The sequence below is a fragment of the Papaver somniferum genome, unplaced genomic scaffold (genome assembly GCF_003573695.1).
Source record: "Papaver somniferum cultivar HN1 unplaced genomic scaffold, ASM357369v1 unplaced-scaffold_125, whole genome shotgun sequence".
Taxonomy (NCBI): domain Eukaryota; kingdom Viridiplantae; phylum Streptophyta; class Magnoliopsida; order Ranunculales; family Papaveraceae; genus Papaver; species Papaver somniferum.
Genome location: NW_020621603.1, coordinates 10,363,626 through 10,383,550, shown reverse-complemented (window position 1 = coordinate 10,383,550; position 19,925 = coordinate 10,363,626). Strand labels below are relative to the sequence as shown.

Sequence of the window (19,925 nt, the reverse complement as noted above, 5' to 3'; positions counted from 1 at the left end):
ATCTCTGTAACGATTCTGATCTCAAATCAGCAGTATCAATGAAAAGTTGAGGCATGCCTCTGAAGAGGAAAAAAAAACCCATTAGAGCAAGTCTTATGGTGGAAGAATTCCATCTTCCAAATTATATGTCATCTTAGCATTTGGAGTAGATCATGGAAGTTCATCTCTAACTGTGGAATCCAAAAAAACGCTAATCCTTTTGGCGTTTGACTAGTCAACTAATAAAAGAAAAAAAATCAGACGCAAATCCTTTCTTATCTAGCCTACGTGTACAACATGCAAGCAGTTAAAAAAAAATCTGAACATGCAAGCAGTTAAAAAAAAAATCTGAAGCTTTAAATTTGCTATCTTTGAAGAAGTATTAGATGCCGTCCACTCCAATAAAGTTGGTATATATTATTAACTCACAACCGTTGATTAGATTAAGTGGATCTAAACATTTGGAAAATGCTGTTGAGACTAGCGTTCAACGCGATTCTTTGTTGCGCTTTTTGTTTTTTTTTTTGCGGCAGATTTAACGCCATTATTAATGGCGTTGAGCGCCAATTAGATTAACGTTTTTGTTGGAATCCAAGTTTCCTTTTATAAAATCGTGAAACATGTCTTGGAAAAAGTATGAAAGATTCCTATTTGGAAGCCATTAGACTTGACATTCCACACTTTTTCCATACTTCGAATAGCTTGGAATCTACCATGGGACTTGCTGTTACGCCGCACAACAAACTTGATTTGAATTCACCAAGGGACCATAGCGGTTGGTCATGGCTCAGTGGGTAACCCGGTGATACCTATTTCTCGTACAAAGTGATACACGTGCTTGTTTATCAACTCTACTGAAATCTAAACTCTTAGAGAGAGAGCGCGCTTAGCCATGGTCGGGAAGAGAGAAAAACCCTATTATTCTCGTCAAATATCATCTTCACTAGCTAAAAGATTAAAACCAGCACCAGCACCACCACCTTTTTTAGAACCAGCTGCTGCCGAGAGTAATGATGAAATACAATTAGATGAACAATTTAACAAACCCACATCTCAGAATTCATCAATGGTTGTTGTACACAACTTATCTCACGATTGTTCTGTTCTAAATCTCAAATCTCGACTTGAAATCTACGGTTCGATTTCAAGGATTCGTATTGATCATGGTGTTGGTTACGTTACGTTTCGGTCTAGAGATTCTGCTGAAGCTTCTGTTATTGCTTCTTTGGATCCTGAATTGGGTATCACTATTGATTCTCAACAGGTATATTCTCAATTTTATGTTTCTCATACTTAATTTCGTGATTAAATTGGGTTTTTACTGAAACTTAGGGTTTCGTTGTGCTTATCCAGATTACTGATTTTGTTCCAAAAAAAAAAAGAAAAAAAAGAGACCTATATTTAGTGATTTTGAACTGTAATTTAGTGTAAATATGATATCCTTGTACTATTATTAGTGAAGTTGAATAATGAGGATTGAAAAAGTTAAGATTTTCCTGGAAGAGATGTCTTAGGGTTTGGTATATTTTTGCCCTAAATAGGTTTGGTATATTTTTGCCCTAAATAAGCTTTTGCTGATTTTGGACCCCTCACCTCTCTTTGACAAGGCATTGCCCATTATTCAGTTACCCTTGTGGGGGAATTTACTATCTTTTGGCTAAATTGTTTGAAGAAATTAGGATTTCTAACGATTCAACATGTTTCATTAGCAAAGTATAAAATGGGTACCATATAGAGATGGATTTTATTTTATTTTCCATTACTAATTATGTTGATCACATACCATATGTATAGGGGAACTTTTATTTGCGCTGTGCCACTATCAGATTAGGTTGTCATACACTTAAATTATCACCAACCTTTCGACCCTGTTCTCTAAAAACTGGAAAGTATTAACTTTTAGACCGTTGCCCCATGTCTTTATGCACGAAGCTTGGCTGGCATCTCTTGAAAATGTATTAGCAATATGATTGAATTATTGGTCAGATGCCTGATATGGTCGAGTATCATAACACATAAAAGTTGGGAATATATGAGCCAGATTAGGACTTAGACCAAGTGTTAGATTAGAAGTTTAAATTGTAGGCCAACTGTAGGTGAAACTAGATTAGGACAGCAAAGTTAAGAGAAACCTCTTAGATTCACAACCCTGCCAAACTGCCTAGCTTTTAACCATGTTCTTGCTTAAAGGCCAAGTGTTCCATTCTAACATGAAGTATGAGTAACATGCTAGATATATCATAATTTATTTGTTTTTGGTTATGCAGGTCGTGGTATCTTGGTCAAACAATCATTCTCCTAGTTGGAGGGAAGGAGTTGACAAGAAATCTCCTACATCCAGGTTGCTGCGTCCTGAAATACCTCTTAGAAAACATGGTAGAGGTAATAAGCTAAATAATAATAGTAGTAGTAGTAATACTACAAGAAATCCTAGAAATGCACCAGACTTGCCTTTCAAAGGACGAGAGATCATTGCTTATGACGATCTACTTTGAGACGAAATTGAGTTCTTCATTGTAGAAGCTGGAAGAATCCAACTCAGGTCTCAGGGGTGCGCTGGTAGATGTCACTAGTTATGAAGCAGAACTATTTCCTTTGTGACTGCATTGTTAAGTTAAATGAAAAAATGTCATGTAACTAATGTTTTCTTTCACTGCACTACTTTGCTGCTGAAACTTGTGTTTCTTGTCAGTTTTTCTTTCGTGTTGTAATCATCTTTGAGTAGATAAGTGTACCAATGTACCATTAAATGTTGGTTTCAAAAACTAACATAAAACTGTGACAATGAACCAAGTCAGTTGGATAATATAGGGGTTGTGGAGATTTTTTTTTTTTTTTTTTTTTTTGATCCTTCAAAAGGATAGATTAAAAGGCACACACTGTGTGCCAGCATATACAACTAAAGAGCGAACTGCACACGAAAAAAGCAACAAAATCGAAATACAGCCAAAGCAAAGTTGCAAACAACAAAGAAAAAAGACAATTGCCAATTGGCGGAACGATAAACAAACAACAAAAAAAAAAGACAATTGCCAATTGGCGGAACACTGCCTAACAAATCAACACTTTCAATAGTAACATTAGTGTCAAAGACATTCAATATGGGTTGTGGAGAATTTTTAAAACTCCAATTTTCTGTCATTCAATAGTAACATTAGTGTCAAGTGTTCTACTCCCTCCCGTTCCTTTTTAATAGGCTGGTTTTGTTTTTAGAGAAAATTAAGGAAATTAAAAGAAATAATAATTGAAAGTGATCCTCATGACACTTTCAATAAAAGAAGTCAAGTGAAATGGTCCCCATAACACTTATCACCAAAATAAGTAAAGTGAAATGGTTCACATGGCACTTGTCATCAAAAGAAGTTAAGAGAAAAGTGGTCTTAGAAAACTAAAGTAACATTTGACTTTTCCAATTAGGAAACCAGCCTATTTTTTGAAACATCTATTTATAGAAACCAGCCTATTAAAAAAGAACGGAGAGAGTATTATATATTGCTCGTGCCGTAACATTTTTGATCTAGTAACATTATAATCAACATTATCTTAACTTTTTTTTTTTTTTTGTTAAAATTGAGAAATTTGTCTTTCGCCAGGAATTAGTTGATCTAGTAGAAAATGCTCAATCAGCGCGGCAAACAACAATTTTTTCTACCGGCTGCATCACTCATTACGGCAAGAATCACTAATGAGAAAGAAATACAATAACACAAACTAGTTTTTTTGAGGGGGTGGGAGGGGGCCGGTTGCCGACCAAATCAATTACACCAACCCCATTAGGCCGCACATACACATCCTTTTATAGTAGTGTTAAAGTACAATCAATGTCAACTCCCAATCATCATAATTAGTGTCATTTTAGTCACTGGTTAGTGATTACTTCAAAAACGCCAAACCAACAGAGATCCTGTTTTTGAGCTTTACCAAAATCATCATTCCGTCCATGACCTAAAAGCATTTCTAAACAGAGAGAACAAACCCCCAAAAGTAGAAATCAGAATAACAATGGAAAAAGAGAAACAACATCAAGCTTCTTCAATCATATCTCGATCAACTCCTGATCTTTATCTTCAACAAGTTCGTAGCTTTCTTCATTTCTTTATCTCATCAATGTGTTTTACAGTCGTGGTTTTCATTTTAATTTCTTTGATAATTTGCAGGAAGGAGATCAGGATGATAAAGATCTTAACGTTGCTGTTAGCTCTCGTGTAAGTTCTTCAATTTTTTCTCTAATTAATTGAATTTCTGCGAAAGGGTATGATGGGTATGATTTTTTTGGTGAAAAGGTGTGATTTTTATTTTATCAGGTGTTGTATCTGTTGGGAGATATAACTTCTGGACCGGCGTATCGTTTCGCTCAATGGTTGGATTCTGTTCGGAAAAGGAGTTTTCCCCACTCTAATCGACTTTCAGGAAATTTCGAGAGTCTGATATTAAGGTCTTATAAACTTTTTCATTAACTTTTTTTTTTGTTCTTGTTTTTAACCATGGAGTAAGTGACTGAAAATTTCTGAAATTTTTTGAATTGATTTTGAGAAGTTATATAGCAGTAATCACAATGTGATTTTGATGAAACATGGGGTTGTTGATTTTTAGTGCAGGGGAACAAATTGCGGAAGCGAAAGGGTTGCAGAATATAGAGCAAGTATTGGAGATAAGTTTATGGGAAAGGCTTGGTAAAGCTACTATGTTAGATATTGAATCCTCTCATTTTTCATGGAATACATTGTCTTCGTTGCATCGTACCGAGCATAGTAGTAGTACGGAACAATCTGAAGATGAATTGAATAAAGCACTAGAGGTTACGGTGAATTCGGGGGGAGTTGTCTTCTTTGGGTTGTTTAGTAGTGCGACGAATGATGAATTATTCCAACAAGAGGCTGCTGCAGTTATCAAGATTTCGTCATCAAGGATGGCCACACAGTCCGAGCGCCTGGGTTATGAATTTGCAAAATGGATGGGAGTTCGAACGCCACAGGTCAGTACTCCCAGCATATTTTTGTATCGTTTTTAATCTTTTTTTTATGTCTGTCAAATAATGATTTTGTTAAGGAAAGAAAGAGATTAGAAGACCCATGATTAGGGTCAAGAACGAAAGAGCAAATATTAGTTACATGAGAATCTAGAGGCTTTGTGCATTATCTCATAAGCTGGGAGATTATTTGGTATGCCTATAGTAGCTTCCATCGCACCTAGACAGAGCAAAGCACCTCTTTTAGCCATTCAATCTAGCCAAAGTTGATCTCCTTAGGATGTTCTCGAAAGAGATCATATTTAAAGCCTGTGGGGCATTCTTCCACCTTTGACTGCTCAATGAATTTCGTTGAGCATTTAATCTAGTGAAGTATGAATTCTTAACGTGAAAAATTGTGTGGACTATGTCAGGCAAGAGTGGTTCATAATTCTAGCCCGGAGTGGCAAGAGATTAAGCAAGCCGTGGAGAAAGCAAGGGATGCAGCAACTTTGGTGGGAGATGATGCTGGTGAACTTACATGTTCAGAGTTGCTGGAGGCTCTTGAACTTAGCAGATGCCTTTTCCTGATGAAGTGCAAACAGAACTTAATCATATTTTAAATGAGGTGTTATTTAATATTGCAGCAGCGTAAATGTGGTTTTTTTGCTTTCTTCCCATTATTGAGAACATAAATAACCACATTATCAGTAAATCAAGGGATGCGATGTTGCTTTGAGTGGGAAAAACATTGAAAAAAAAATGTTGACTTACTGATGGTGTGGTTATTCTGCCAGTCTAACTTGTACTTGTACGGTGATATGTGACCATCACCCGTAGAATCAGTCAGTTCGGATGATTAGGATCATCCATTCAGATTGATTTCATGGAGGCTGGTTTGGAAGGAAGCTTAAAATCTCATGCTGCAATTCACTTCAAGTACTACATTTACATTTTCGACTGATACTTAAACATCTTTGTGTTGCTTATGCAGTTACATCCATGGATCTCCTCTCCTAGAAAGCTCCAGTGCGTTCGATTCACTGGAAGCTTCTGAAAAGACAGCGGCATCCGTGGGCAGAATCTTGATGTTGGACCTCGTTATTAGGAATGAAGATAGACTACCGTGTCGTCAGCTTAGGTGGCGTGGAAATCCTGCAAATCTCCTAATTTCTGCGAAACCACTCTCTGAAAGCATTGATGCCATGGATGAAACTTTTGGCTCAAGAATAATCGAGACTCTTCCGAAAGAGAGACGGGCTAGCTCAGTTGATGGTAGATTAAGTATTTGTGATTCTGAACTTCTATCTCATAACTCAGAAGCTTCTGTAATGAGTCCTAAATCCACCGACTGGAACTTAAAAGAGGGATGGAATGAGAAAGATGGTGATTTCGACATCATTGCAATAGATTCGGGTGTCCCTCGCCGTCCACCAGCAGGGAAACGTGCAAATGACCACGCAAATTACCCCAAGCTAGTTGAGCTTCTTCTCAATAGTGCCGAGTATTCCTCGAACCTTTTATATGACATCACAGTAGGAAAAATTGGGTGCCCTGCACCTGAAGAGGCTGATGAACACACTGATTTGTGCACAGCAGACATGACCACAGTTGTCAATGAGTTCAGAAGCGGGTTCCGTGCTGCACTCAAGGATTTGCAGGGATTTAATATTTTTCTTCTTAGGCTTTATCAGAAACTGGATAGCCTTCTCAAATTGTTTTTGACAATTATCGATAAGAATACAGCAAGGGATTGTGATAAGGATGATTCTGCAGTTTCAGACCCATTATCTCATGCCAATTGTGTAACTCCTGTAACTAAGGAACGTGTAGTAAATGAGACGCATGGTGATTTAGATGACATGGAACTGCAACGAACACACCGCAGATCTTCAACTGCTGGACTCAAAGAAAGCCCAGATTCAGCATCTCCCATCTCACGAGAGAATTGGCATGGTAAATATAGTAAAGATAGTGGGGATCCTCTTCGTAGTCTGCGCCTAACATCAAAACTCCGTGACTTCAACAGATATGCCAAGGTTTGCTATATTTCTGATTATCCTCTGAGTGGGTACATTTGTTTGGTTAGCAATTTTTGTTTTCTTCCTTTGTCATTCAATTATTTTGTTGCAGGTTGATGCTGAACTGCACAGAGAATTGGAGCAGTGGAATGAAATGCTTAAAACAGATGTAATTAAACTATGCCAGGACCATAATTTCCATACAGGGTTTTTCGAAGGGAGTGAAAATAATAGTGTAGTCGATGCTTATGAGTTGAAGGTAAGGTTCCCTTTCTTTTTGTAGTGCAGTCTTGTAGTGGGTAGCATTGGAACTGTAATGAGAACAGATTTCATGCAGGTTAGACTTGAGCACATTCTTGAGAGGATAGCCTTGATATCCGAGTCAGCAAGCACGGAGAAACCATCTTTCATTGCTGGGAGTCTCTTCATTGGTGGAGCTCTAGCCGCTAAATCTGTATACACTCTTCAACATTTGGGCATCACACATATATTATGTTTGTGTTCAAACGAAATCGGCCAGTCTGATTCTCAGTATCCAAACCACTTTGAGTACAAGAATTTCTCGGTTAGTTATTCCATCTTGGTATAAGAGTTGCTTCTTTAGCTTGTCATGATTAAGGGAGGGGTTCATTAATAAGATTTTCTAGATTTTTCTTATAAACTTTTTATCATACTAACTAGGTTATAAATTGCCTTGATTCTCTTGCCACATTCAGATATTTGATAACGAGGACGCAAATATCAGCAAACTCTTTGAAGAAGCTTCTGATTTCATTCAAATGGTTGAGAACTCAGGCGGGAAGGTTCTAGTACATTGCTTTGAAGGAAAAAGCAGAAGTGCCACAGTTGTTCTTGCCTACTTGATGCTTAGAAAGTAAGAAAGGTTTATGCATTCACCAAGTACACCTGTAGATCTACACCTCGTCAGTATATCATGTTCTTACACAATATACTAACTTGTATTTTTGCCATTGTAGGAACTTCACTTTATTAGACGCATGGAATACACTGAAAAGGGCACATCGTAGGGCACAACCCAACGATGGGTTTGCGAAAACCCTTCTGGATCTTGACAAGAAACTTCATGGGAAGGTATCGATGGGGTGGCAAAGAAAGAGGCCTAAGATGCAAGTATGCCCTGTGTGTGGGAAGAATGCAGGTCTAAGTAGTAGCTCGTTGAAGGTCCATTTGCAGAAGTCACATAGAATGATCTCATCAGGCACCGTAGAAACTGCCATGAAAACGCATAGAGTGATATCTTCAGGCAGTGTGGACAGCGCCATGACTATGGAAATACATAAAGTGTTGGACACTATCAAGTTGAGCAGAGGCGGAAGTGTAAGTCCAACCGAGAAGCAATCTCAGTCGATGCTTGATGGATAGATTTGGATCGATAAAAGTTTAAAACTGGGTCCCATAGCGTTGCACGAGTCTTATTACTTTTTGCCAGTCTGTTGTACTGGTATTATTGTAATATTTGACTAGTGATATAGATTTATAAAGGATTTTAGACTTCCCATCACTGGGCTAACCTGAATCACTAGTGGCTCTATGCAGTTAATACACAGGAAAAAAAAAAGAGCATCGATAATATATAGTTGATGGTCATCATAATACTTCCTCTGTTCTTTCTGGAAAAAAAATGAGTTCACTTTTTCATTTTAGTCTAAAAATAAGTCAAAAATGTGAAATTATCTCATTTCAAAAAACGGAGGGAGTTTATAGTTGTTGGTTTCATTAGGATTACCGAGGGAGTTTATAGTTTATGGCAATCAAAAAAATAACATCACCCAGTACATGGTACTGGTTACTATCAAGTATATCGACTACGATTAAACACCAAATATAAATTTTAAGTGCACACACAGTACTGGACATATCATTTCTGTTGGATACCCCAAATTCCGCCTTGAGGATTGGATTTGATTGTGACGGTGAACTCCCCAAGACTTGGTGTTTTCGATTTGAGTAAAGAATTGAATATTATGGAAGGTCATACTATTGTCGAGGAAAACCCAATTCACAGTTATGATTGATGATGAGGATTCCTAAATTGTTCTGATTACAACCTCAGAAACAGAAACCAGTGGTGATGAAATTACATTTATTAATGAATATTATAATAGATTATTCCTTGACTTCATCGGGGTGAGCACTAGCAGGGACCATCTTGCGTCCGGCCATGTGGACCACCTTAGCCAGGTGCCAAGGGTAACCTGGGCTTTCCTGGAGGTCGCAAGCGACGCACTTGCCAGAAAACAATCTGGTGCAATAGAGCTCCCCACAGCACCACCTGCGCAGGAACCCACAGTGTTCATTTAAGTCCCCACACGCTCCAACATGGCCTGCAGCAGAACTGAAGATTAGAGAAACGAAGAAGGTTTGGGTGATAGGATTCATTGTCAGGAAAGAGTGTTTCTGGTTTTGAAGAAGAGTAGTTTTCACCAATGTCTCGATGCGTCCCCTGAAATAGTTCTCCACCACATGATCTATACAAGAGATCTAGATGGAGACGGGGAAACAAGGCTTTCTGATCAAAGAGGTTGTTTACAATACTATCTAGACCCCCCTACTTACGTTGCCTTCAACCTACTTCGATTTTGGACAATATACCACACAATGACCATCTGGTCAAACCGTTGACAATATACTTTTAAAATGCAACACTGCTCGAGTGCCAAGTTACTTCGGGTAACCATCAAAAAGCTGGCTAAGTATGAATCTAGCTACTTATTCACGAATTCCATATGCACATTTCAGTGTACATATTTCTGATTTTTATCAAAAAGAATTTTCATTGATCAAAAGGAAGATTTCATATATAGCAGCTTGTACAACTTGCAAGTTGCAAAACTGAGCAAAAGAGATCCAACTTAATTGTCCAAACATACTTTGCTACCAGACTCCATATAGATAGTGCACAACACATGCTTGCAACATCACATGACTCTTCAACAACCTTAAAGACATAATACTACTGACTTTCCTTCCAAGTGAACTACTGGAGTGGTGCAAAAAAAAAAAACAAGAACAACCTGGTCGTCCTTTTAAAGATGAACTGCTGTAAATTTAGTTCAGAGGCCCAATGAATAGCACGCAAGAAATCCCATGCTTCTGCTTGAGCTACACTACGTACGCTTTCTGGTATATATAAAGCTCCCCATTGCTCCAGAAATTCCCCTACATCATTCCGAATTAGCATGTCAGTACCTATAACAATGTGCTTAGGTAATAATGAAGCGATCGACAATGTTCCTAGGTAGTAATCAAGCGTCATTATTAATTTTATAAAACCCAAAAGGAGCGAGAGTCTAGTGTAATTCTGGAACTCTATCTACCTGCAGAGAAGGGTTAGTAGAGTGTGTGATGGTAGCTCAATGAAGCAAATGATGGTAGTTGAGAATATGATGTCGAAAGTTGAAACATATTCGGTAACATGAACAAAAAACAAAACAATGGACTGACAAATAGGACGACAGATCCAAAGGACTCGATCATAACCATATCACTATAACATGGAAAAGAATATCATTCCCACGGGTTTTAACTCTTACTGCAACCCGAAGTGATGAATATGAACTCAACTCAAATGATATATCACCAACAAAAAGCAGGTATACACTCCAACAAATAGGATTCACTACCCTGAGATTCCTGACAGTTATCAGAACCAAAACCAAAAGCTTTGTTATGTTTTTCTCTAGCTAACATTCATAAACATTTGAGAGCAAAAGCTAGTACAAGCAACTATGTACGTGATAGAGAACATAAATATATATACATACCCATTAAGATCAACAGCTATGCTCTTCTTATCACTGGAATTATTGTCGGCTTCGACGTTGCAAGAAATGGCAACACCTCAAATTCATAAGATGATATAGGACCACGTAAATGAGAACTAATTGAGAGCAATTGTGATCTTCTAGTTAATATGTTGTACTGAAAAATGTATTCGTCACTCTGCAAGAAAACAACGTTCCTATCCAACGGACTAAAACCTAAAGGTTTCAAGTTCGTTATCCTGGTGTTGTTCCAGTCAGAACCTGCTAACATTTCATTTACGTTAATCTTTTGAACTACTTTCCAAGACCATTGTTCACTGGAGTCATCATTTTCCTCCTCTAGCAGCCAAATACTAACATTCATCTGCTTGCTTTCTATTCTAATGTAAAAGATACACCCTTCTGACACAGTAAGACATGACGGAGCAGCGCTGGGTGATCCGTAGTCATCTTCTTCTTCGTTCTTGGGCAAATCAATCAGCATACACTCACCACAACCCCCTACCCTGTTCTTGATATCATAAGCTATAATCTTATTTGTTTCTATAATCCAGTACAAGCGTTCACTTTGATCACTAACTACTTTCTTCGTGTCTTCGTACAACATAGTGATTTTATCTGAGCACAAAACCTTATGATTTTTCCATTTACCTGTACCAGAAGAAAATATTCTTAAATAGAATTTCTTTGCAGGTAATTTTATTTCTGGTATACAAACCACCTTGAAACCAACAGGATTAGTGTTCCAGGTGGATGATGACGATTCACATACCAAAACATGAGATTCATGCTCATCATTTCCATATGCTGAAACGTACAGTTCACGCCATTTTCTGGTGAGTGGATTCCAAATCAAATAGCAGAATTCATCTCCATTGTTACAATAACGAAAGGGAAGCAAACCATTGCTAGCACTTAAAACACATCTTCTATAACCTAAAAAGAATCGGCAAGGACCTAAAACACATCGTTGTTCTTGTGCATTTTCTGGAAGGTAATCAAAAGAAAACCCATCACGGATATACTCTTGATCAGATATGAGATAATCAGAAGAATCCGTATTTGAAGAAAATACGATCGGAATTGTTTGGTAAGGACTAAGAGGTCGACGAAGTTTATAAAAGAAAGTGCATAGATTTAATCTCCCGGTCATAAAATTAGTGCCAGAGATTAGAAGATATCATTGTTTAGAAATAAGTTTCAACTGAAAGATTAATTTTAGAGGAAGATAAGTGAATATCACAAACCAGATATCTTCTGAGAGATAATCAATGACATTGATTTTCTCCTTCGTATCATCATCTGAAATATAATCATCTATCTTCTGGATTTTGTTTCTGCACTGTTTATTAGCTTTTGGTTTCTTCTTCAACTTTCTCTTCGAAAAAATTTCCACCATAGCAGAAGAAGCTGGTAATGGAAGAAAGTGATTTGGTTGAGAGAGGAATCTGAAGAAAATTTTCAAAAGCCATTGATAAGATCGGCAGATAAAAATGGTAACCAAATCTTCAAAATATACGCCGGAAAATATTCATTATGACTTTTCAAAATGAGTGCGAATTTTCGAAATCTGCTGCTTTCTCGGCGGTAAATGGGATGAAGAAAGACTGGGTTAGGGTACCGAATGAGAAGTTAAGGGGTAACCATTCTGAGCCTGACTCACCGAGTAATACAGCCGATCTGAGTTCTGGGCCTGTGGACCAGCAGGTTGATGCATCTTCAACTGTCAAGGTGAAATCACCAAGTTTATGTCCATTCATCGCAACTCGCAAGAGCTTTGGAGAAACCTCGGCAATCAAAAAAACAAAATGAAAGCGATCCTGCAAATAGGAAAGCATCAACATTAAAAAAAGATCTATAGAATTTTTTTTAAAGCGACATGACCATTCAACTGCAAAGAATGTTCAAATGTTGTCGGGGATCGCAATGTAGAACTTGATAGAGAATGAATCTACTGACCCCCTGGGAACAGCACTGCAAGGAATGTGCATGCATGAGATCTCTCGGCAAGTTGATAAAACTAAGCTATGCATATTGCATGGTCTTTCTATACCTGGTCAGGTCCTAAAGAAGTATCAAAACCTCGTACAAATATGGTTTCACGAGCAAAGCCAAGTACAACAGGATGGCCCAATGAGTATTCGCCATCCAACTCAACTGCCTGCAATGGTAAATTAATTACGAGTAGTATTTTGAATACAGAACTTTCGACTAATTCTAAAGCATAAGCTGGGAATTCAAGTCTACCTTCTTTGCACCTTCTTCAGTTGCAAAATCAATATGGCAAGTTCGCCTGACATCCCCATTTTCAAGTAACGAGAAACGCACATCAACAATTTCCCCAGCCTGTTTAACGAATTCAATCCTACAACAGCGGGAACAAAAGAGTGTTGCTAGTCACAACCCGGGTGGATACTGGTTTTTATAGAGCGCGCCAGCAGAATGGAAACCTCCAGGAATACACGTGTCTTCCAGAGAACAACCTGTTTTTTTACAAGGAGCATTAGTTAAGTACTCCTCAAAAATGCGTTCGCAGCTTGCTTTCTGTTTGAGAAATGAATTTCATGGTTTTGCTGATTGATTTGGGTAATCCAATCCGTGCATCTTTACTTCTTTAGAGAACAAAAAAAATTAAAAAAAGTATGAGGGAACCTTTCTTTTTGACTTTGGTCAACAGGTATTTCACCCAAAATTAATTTTGACCGTTTTCCAATACAATCTAGTCATTGTTCTTGATACGCGCGCCATATCCTCCGAAGTCCTACCAACATGAGGAATAGCTCAACCAGACATCTTCTGTTAAAAAAACGTCTAGCAAGTGGAGTATCCACACATTGCTTCAATTTCATTTTTTCCAGCAGACTTTGCAAGACAATCAACCACACCATTCCACTCTCTATATTGACGCCTGAACAGAATACTTGAGAACTTGTTCTTCAAAATGTTGATATCTTCGGCAAGTCTTGGCATTTTCCATGGGATCTGACTGCCCCTTCACACATTTGGACTGCGAAACTGGAACAGCTTTCAATTTCCACCTTCTGTATTCCAAGATCCACAGCAACCTTGAGACCATCGCGTACAGCACATAGTTCAGCTTCATTATTCCCATTAATGTAAATTTGTTTACAATAACAGGCCTCAAGTGCAATCTCGTACTACCAGGTTTTCTACAAGATGAGAAAACAGTTCACATGGTCTAAATATATGAAAAGCTTCTAAGAATTCTGAAGACTGAACCCTAAAACTTCCCTACAATTTTTGCTGCACTGAACCTAGAGGTTTTATGGTGAATTTTCTTACTTGGTTCATGACTTACTTACAAGCAAAAATATAACATCACCAAATATACAATTTTAAGTGCGCACACAGTACTAGACATATCATTTCTGTTGGATCGCCGGCCATTCACCCCGAATTCCGCCTTGTTCCTCCTTCAGGTTAATAATCATCATCAAATTTAGTTTTCTTTCCTGCATTTAAAGAGTCCGTTTGGATTTCGAATTGTTATGAACTAAACAAACAAAAGATGTAACATACATAATTACAACAGAATTTCAGAATTATTAAAACTAACCTGATGGAAGATGGTAGATGTTTCCATCTTTTCCTATGCCAGCACGTCTTCCACGAAGTCTCATGCTAACACCTGTTGGTTGAACATCAAGTCAAACTGGCATAGCATCTTTAACTGTCAAGGTGGAATCACCTAGTTTATGTCCATTCACCGCAAGAGCTTTGTGGATATCTCGGGAATCAAAAAACTCCATGAAAGCAATCCTGCAAATACAATAGCATCAACACTATAACAGATCCGTGGAACAGAATAAATGATGGCGACATGAAATTCATTGACATAACCATTCAACAGCAAAACAGGTTGAAATGTTGTCTAAACATTATCAAGCTACGGCACTGATTGTAACCAAAAATATTTTTAAAGAATTGCAATGCAGAACATGATTGAAAATTTACTAACCCTCGAGGAATACCAGTGTAACAAAATGTTGGAATGTGCATCCATGAGATCTCTCCACAAGTTGATAAAAGCTCTACTAGGGAGCTCTGGACCTGTTTGATGGGAAAATTAAATTGAGTACGGAACCAACCAATTGTCAGACAAAAAACTAAGCTCTGCACAAACTTTCTATACCTGGTCAAATCCTAAAGAAGTATCAAAACCTTGGTTTCACGAGTAAAGCCAACTACAACAGGACGGCCCAACAAGTATTCGCCATTTAACTCAGCTGCCTGCAATGGTAAATTAATCACGAGTACAATTTAGAGTACAGAGCTTTCGAACTAGTTCTGGAGCATAAGTTGGGAAGTCCACCTTCATAGCAGCTTCTGCAGTTGCAAACTCAATATGGCAATTTCCCCAACAATTTCCATTGTGATCTAACGAGAAACGCACATCAACAATTTCCCCAGCCTGTTTAAAGAACTCGACCCTACAACAGCAGCAGCAGAAGAGTGTTAACGCAATGAAATTTGGCGAAGGTTAGAAAGTAAGAGTTAACATTGGCATATACTCACACATCAGATTCAGTAGTGGAAAATGATAGGTTCTTGGCAACAAGTGTTATCGATGCTCCATTGATTTCCATTAGAGGTCGAATTTTAATATCCCTATCACACAAGTATTTTCCATCCAACTCTAATGCCTGCAATCGTAAGTATTTAAAATACAGCACTTTCGACTAATTATGGAGCACAAGCTGAGAAGTCTACCTTGTTTACAGCTTCTTCAGTTGCAAACTCAATAAATCAGGTTCCCTTGCAATGTTCAAACCTATAGCGCGCTTCAACAACTTCCCCAGCCTGCTAAAAGAACTCAATCCTACAACAGCAGCAACAGAAGAGTGTCAAGACGATGAAATGTGATCAAGGTCGAAAAGAGTAACGTGTAAAGTTAACACATATACTCACAGTTCAGACTTATTCACGGAATTTGAGGTGACTGGCAACAACTGTTTTATATGCTCCAGCGATTTCCACCTGAGAGCAACAGATGAGTTGGAATTGAACATAAGGCATAAATACTGGCGTCAGGATTCTATGAAATAATGCAATGTTGAGCAAAGACTATGAATGAGTAAATCCAAGAGAAGCAACAACATAGGAAGGACCATTTTTGATTAATAGTTGTTAGAAAGGAAACACTCAGCAATAAAATGTATCTATCACAACAGCCAGATTGTGCAAAAAGAGTCAATAATCAAAACATAATTTTAATCAAAAACGGAAACTAGATGCAAAAAGACTTTCAACCTAAATCAATTAAAACCCTAAACCCGGTACCAAAAAACATATCGGAGGAACGGAGGAAGAAGAAGAAAAGGAGGTTAACATACATCTGGTTTTTCGCTGAATTTACCCATTCTGTCTAAAATTTGATCAACCAGACGAGAAAAAAAGTGGCTAGCCACAACCCTGATACTGTTTTTTTATACAGCTCCAAGAGAAAGGAAACTTCTGGGAGCACACGTACCGTGCTCAGGCTAGTCCTCTTAAGTTAGTCCGGATAAATAGACGGTCCAGAGGAGAGGAAGAGATCAAAATGAACGACTTAGAACTTGATTGTTCTAAGTTTTGCTTATGCACCTTAAAATTTCCCCTACAATTTTTGCTGCATGTACTGAATCTCTAGGCTTTATGGTGTATTTTCTTACTGGTTTCATAACTTACATACAAAAATGTCACATTAAAAACCTACGAGCAAACAAATACTATTACCACCCAGTACATGGTACTGATAAGTGTATAAAATTATGATTAAACACTATGCGTTATTTTTACAAAAATGATGATTTTTTGATAGCAGATTTTAAGTGCACACCCAGCACCCGAAATGTAATTTACACACTGTTGACAGAAAATCTACCAACCCCAATGTAACATTAGTGTAAGGAAATGTTGGAATGTCCATCCATAAGATCTTTCCGCAGGTTGAGAAAAGCTCTTCCAGGGAGCTGTGGATCTGTTTGTTGGAGAAATTAAATTAAGTATGGAACCAACCAATTAACAGGAGAGAAAAAACAAAGCTCTGCCCAAACTTTTTATACCTGGTCAAATTTTATAGACGTATCAAAACCCCAGACATATATGGTTTCACGAGCAAAGCCAAGTTCAAGAGGACGGCCCAACCAGTATTGGCCATTCAACTCAGCTTCCTGCAATGGTTAATTAATCATGAGTACAAATTTAGTATACATAACTTTCAAAATTCTGGAGCATAAGCTGGGGAGGTTACCTTCTCCACACCTTCTTCAGTTGCAAACTCAATATGGCAATGTCCACTGAATTTTCCATTATCAAGTGAAGAGAAACGCACATCAATAATTTCCCCAGCCCGTTTAAAGAACTTGACCCTGCAACAGCAGCAACAAAAGAGTGTTGAGACAATGAAATGTGGCGAAGGTTAAAAAGTAAAAATAGGATATATATATACTCACACATCAGATTTAGTAATGAACAATGATAGTGCTTGGCAATAAGTGTTTTTGATGCTCCAGTGGTTCTGGTTCCATATCGGCCAACTACAATTTCCCAGTTACACAAGTTTTGGCCATCCAACTTCAATGCCTGCAATGATAAATTATTCATAGAGTAAAAGCTAACACACATCACTTTCGACTAATTACGGAGCACAAACTGAGAAGTCCACCTTCTTTGCAGCTTCTTCAGTTGCAAACTCAATATGGCAGCTTCCCTTGTACTCAATATGGCAGCTTCCGCTGTGTAGTTTATCATAGCACGCATAAACAACTTCGCCAGCCTGTTTATAGAACTCGATTCTACGATGACAACAACAACAACAAAAGAGAGTTCAGAAAATGAAATGTGATAAAAGTCAGAAATAGCAACGTACAACGTTGGCATATATACTTACAGATCAGACTTATGGATAGAAAATGGTATGTTCCTGACAGTAACTGTTTTAGACGCTTCAGTGCTTTGCACTTGAGGTGCAGAAGGGGTCGTTGGCTGCAAAATAAGGCATACATATGAGTTAGAATTGAACATGGGACATAACCAGAAATAGTTTCTTATAATTCAGTAGTACTCTATTTAGCAACATAGTAGTTGCCATTGTCATTGGGAGATGCGGTGGTCCTTGCCATCGTCTGGAATCTCCACAATCAACTTGGGAATTAGTAGTTGTGGCCAGTGGGACTAGATTCCTGGATGATTGCAATTAAACAGAATAAGGTGATTACCACTACACATGGTCAATGATGCCAGCTTCACTTGCTGACATAAGAGTTTTTTCACTATCTATTCTGTACCTTCCTTAGCATGCTTCGCCATACATCTTCCACATTGCCTACTGCATGAATTTCTGCATATAAAAGAAGGGACAGATTAATCAGATAAATTTATACCGAGACCACATAAAAGAAAGAAAAGACGATGTGCCCAATCTTCTCGACCAGAGCTTATAATTTCTCTATTTAGAGTTGAACCAAGAGTAGCAGCAATACAAGTATTGATTTATGAAAAATATCTAATCTGTCATTTGGTTTCACTGTTAAACAACAAACAACATTTCCGTTCACACAGAAAAATGGACAAACACTGTTATGTATAAAATGGTAAAGGGCAAAATTAAGGAAGAATAACTCACTTGATGAAAAACAGCAGCACGACGAATCTTATTCTGCCACCAGATAATCCATGAAAGCCAGATACTGATCCATTGATTCATCTACATAATGAAGTGTTTTTCTGAACTTGAAGAATAGAAAAGTGGGGAGATCTTTCCGTTATTACACCAACCCAGACCCCAAAATCTGGATAGAACGAAACATTTTCTAACTAATTGTGTCAATATCTACCGTTCCATTTCGATTAAAATGAATAAAAATCAAAACACAAATTTTCTCACCAACGAATTGATGATGGTCGAAGTGAGATCCATGAATGTCCTCCAAATGAAATTTAGGCTTTTTTTCCTTCTTCTGGTTTTCGTTTAACTGAGCTGTGGCTAAAAAAAAGGAAATCAAAGTGTGGGTTATGTCCTCAAGTTCGATTTGGGTATGTTTGATGCCTAGTTGCAAAAGATTTTGATTTCTTTTCGTGCAGCGATGGAAGCGGGGTAGTTCTGTACTAGGGACCAAGATTGTGGGGTGTAAATATGCATGTTGGTGGTGTTAATTATTGTCGGCACTAGTTCAAGGCAAGGTTCGAAAAACGGGTCACGACCCAGGTCACAGGTACTAGGCGTGACCGTTATAACGTGTTTTGACGGGTGTGAGCACGTTTTGGGTCAAAAACGCGTTATATAGGAATAAAACGCGTTTTTTTGACGTTTTTTTAAAATAACGGGTGTGATAACGGTTAAATAAGAAAAATAAATAATTTGTGATCTGAATTTCCTATGTAACGGTAATTACAGTTGTGAAGACGGTTACAACGGGTCTAAATAACGTTGTTACTACGTTTTTTCATTTTTTTTGGTTTAGTTTATTTATTTGATTTTTTATTTATTTGTTTATGGGTTTTTAACATACAAATTTATGGATATCTAGTAAAATTCACAACCCTAAGTCTATGACTTATAACAATGCATTGTAGTTATCGTCTACCGACAATATTTATACACGCATACTATCACTATCCACTTGATATGTTCAAGTTGTCACTCGAATAGTTCAATGCATTCCCCAATATTTCAATAATGCATATTCGGATTCAAAAGCAGTCAAAACTTTGTTGTCAAATAATACTCCTAGGCTCTTAGCTACTTGCACAAGACTAACCAACAAGGAATGAAACAGGAAGAGAGTCAGAGACTAGCTAGAGAAAAAGAGAGTGAGAGAATTGAACAAGAAGAGAATTGCTAGCTATTTCGATTTGCTAGCTATTATGTCTTCTTGCCCAAAGGAATGCTTTAAAAGGACAAGAAGAGAATTGAAATGAAATCAATACCTCTGGTTCTCTGGTTCTCTGCTTCTTGCTCAAAGGAATGCTTTACATTTTGAATTTCTCAAATACAAGTTTACGAGGTAATATTAATTATTTTTTGTAGATTTTTCATTCAATTAGAGATATAATTTATTAATACATTATTAATTTATTTATTATCGTTTTTTTCTTTCATGATGTTAGAGTAGTGAATATAGATGTTTGAGAAATATCGATGTTTTTTTCTTTCATGATGTTTGAGAAATATTTAAGAAATGTTAAGTG

At 37.6% G+C, this 19,925-nt stretch overlaps 3 protein-coding genes across 12 annotated transcripts; 2 read left to right on the top strand and 1 right to left on the bottom strand.

Moving 5' to 3' along the window:
• The first annotated feature begins 839 nt into the window (after window positions 1–839).
• On the top strand, window positions 840–2,807 carry LOC113331500 (uncharacterized protein At1g27050-like). Its single transcript, XM_026578209.1, has 2 exons — window positions 840–1,243; window positions 2,247–2,807. Exons 1-2 carry the CDS (start codon window positions 872–874, stop codon window positions 2,472–2,474), a joined length of 600 nt encoding a protein of 199 aa, XP_026433994.1. The 5' UTR covers window positions 840–871; the 3' UTR covers window positions 2,475–2,807.
• Window positions 2,808–3,778: 971 nt separating this feature from the next.
• On the top strand, window positions 3,779–8,605 carry LOC113331507 (dual specificity protein phosphatase PHS1-like). 2 transcript variants are annotated; one of them, XM_026578220.1, is made up of 10 exons: window positions 3,779–4,053; window positions 4,137–4,184; window positions 4,284–4,414; window positions 4,573–4,954; window positions 5,362–5,522; window positions 5,922–6,966; window positions 7,061–7,207; window positions 7,286–7,513; window positions 7,665–7,822; window positions 7,926–8,605. In XM_026578220.1, the coding sequence occupies exons 1-10, from the start codon at window positions 3,982–3,984 to the stop codon at window positions 8,329–8,331; spliced, it is 2,778 nt and encodes a 925-aa protein (XP_026434005.1). In that variant the 5' UTR covers window positions 3,779–3,981; the 3' UTR covers window positions 8,332–8,605. The 2 variants fall into 2 exon arrangements, with proteins under 2 accessions (XP_026434005.1, XP_026434006.1); XM_026578221.1 differs by lacking the exons at window positions 3,779–4,053; window positions 4,137–4,184 and having other exon boundaries at window positions 4,578–4,954.
• A 1,228-nt stretch (window positions 8,606–9,833) lies between these two features.
• Window positions 9,834–18,835, bottom strand: LOC113331577 (nucleolin 1-like). 9 transcript variants are annotated; one of them, XM_026578277.1, is made up of 15 exons: window positions 16,799–16,890; window positions 16,622–16,713; window positions 15,663–15,731; window positions 15,465–15,573; window positions 15,270–15,397; window positions 15,067–15,184; window positions 14,887–14,984; window positions 14,713–14,804; window positions 14,311–14,513; window positions 12,981–14,206; window positions 12,693–12,894; window positions 12,397–12,553; window positions 11,981–12,181; window positions 10,734–11,720; window positions 9,834–10,128 (listed from the first exon to the last, which is right to left on the bottom strand). In XM_026578277.1, the coding sequence occupies exons 13-14, from the start codon at window positions 12,048–12,050 to the stop codon at window positions 10,750–10,752; spliced, it is 1,041 nt and encodes a 346-aa protein (XP_026434062.1). In that variant the 5' UTR covers window positions 12,051–12,181; window positions 12,397–12,553; window positions 12,693–12,894; window positions 12,981–14,206; window positions 14,311–14,513; window positions 14,713–14,804; window positions 14,887–14,984; window positions 15,067–15,184; window positions 15,270–15,397; window positions 15,465–15,573; window positions 15,663–15,731; window positions 16,622–16,713; window positions 16,799–16,890; the 3' UTR covers window positions 9,834–10,128; window positions 10,734–10,749. The 9 variants fall into 9 exon arrangements, with proteins under 9 accessions (XP_026434062.1, XP_026434063.1, XP_026434057.1 ...); XM_026578278.1 differs by having other exon boundaries at window positions 11,981–12,143; XM_026578272.1 differs by having other exon boundaries at window positions 10,734–12,181; window positions 12,981–13,216; window positions 13,386–14,206.
• Window positions 18,836–19,925: the final 1,090 nt, after the last annotated feature.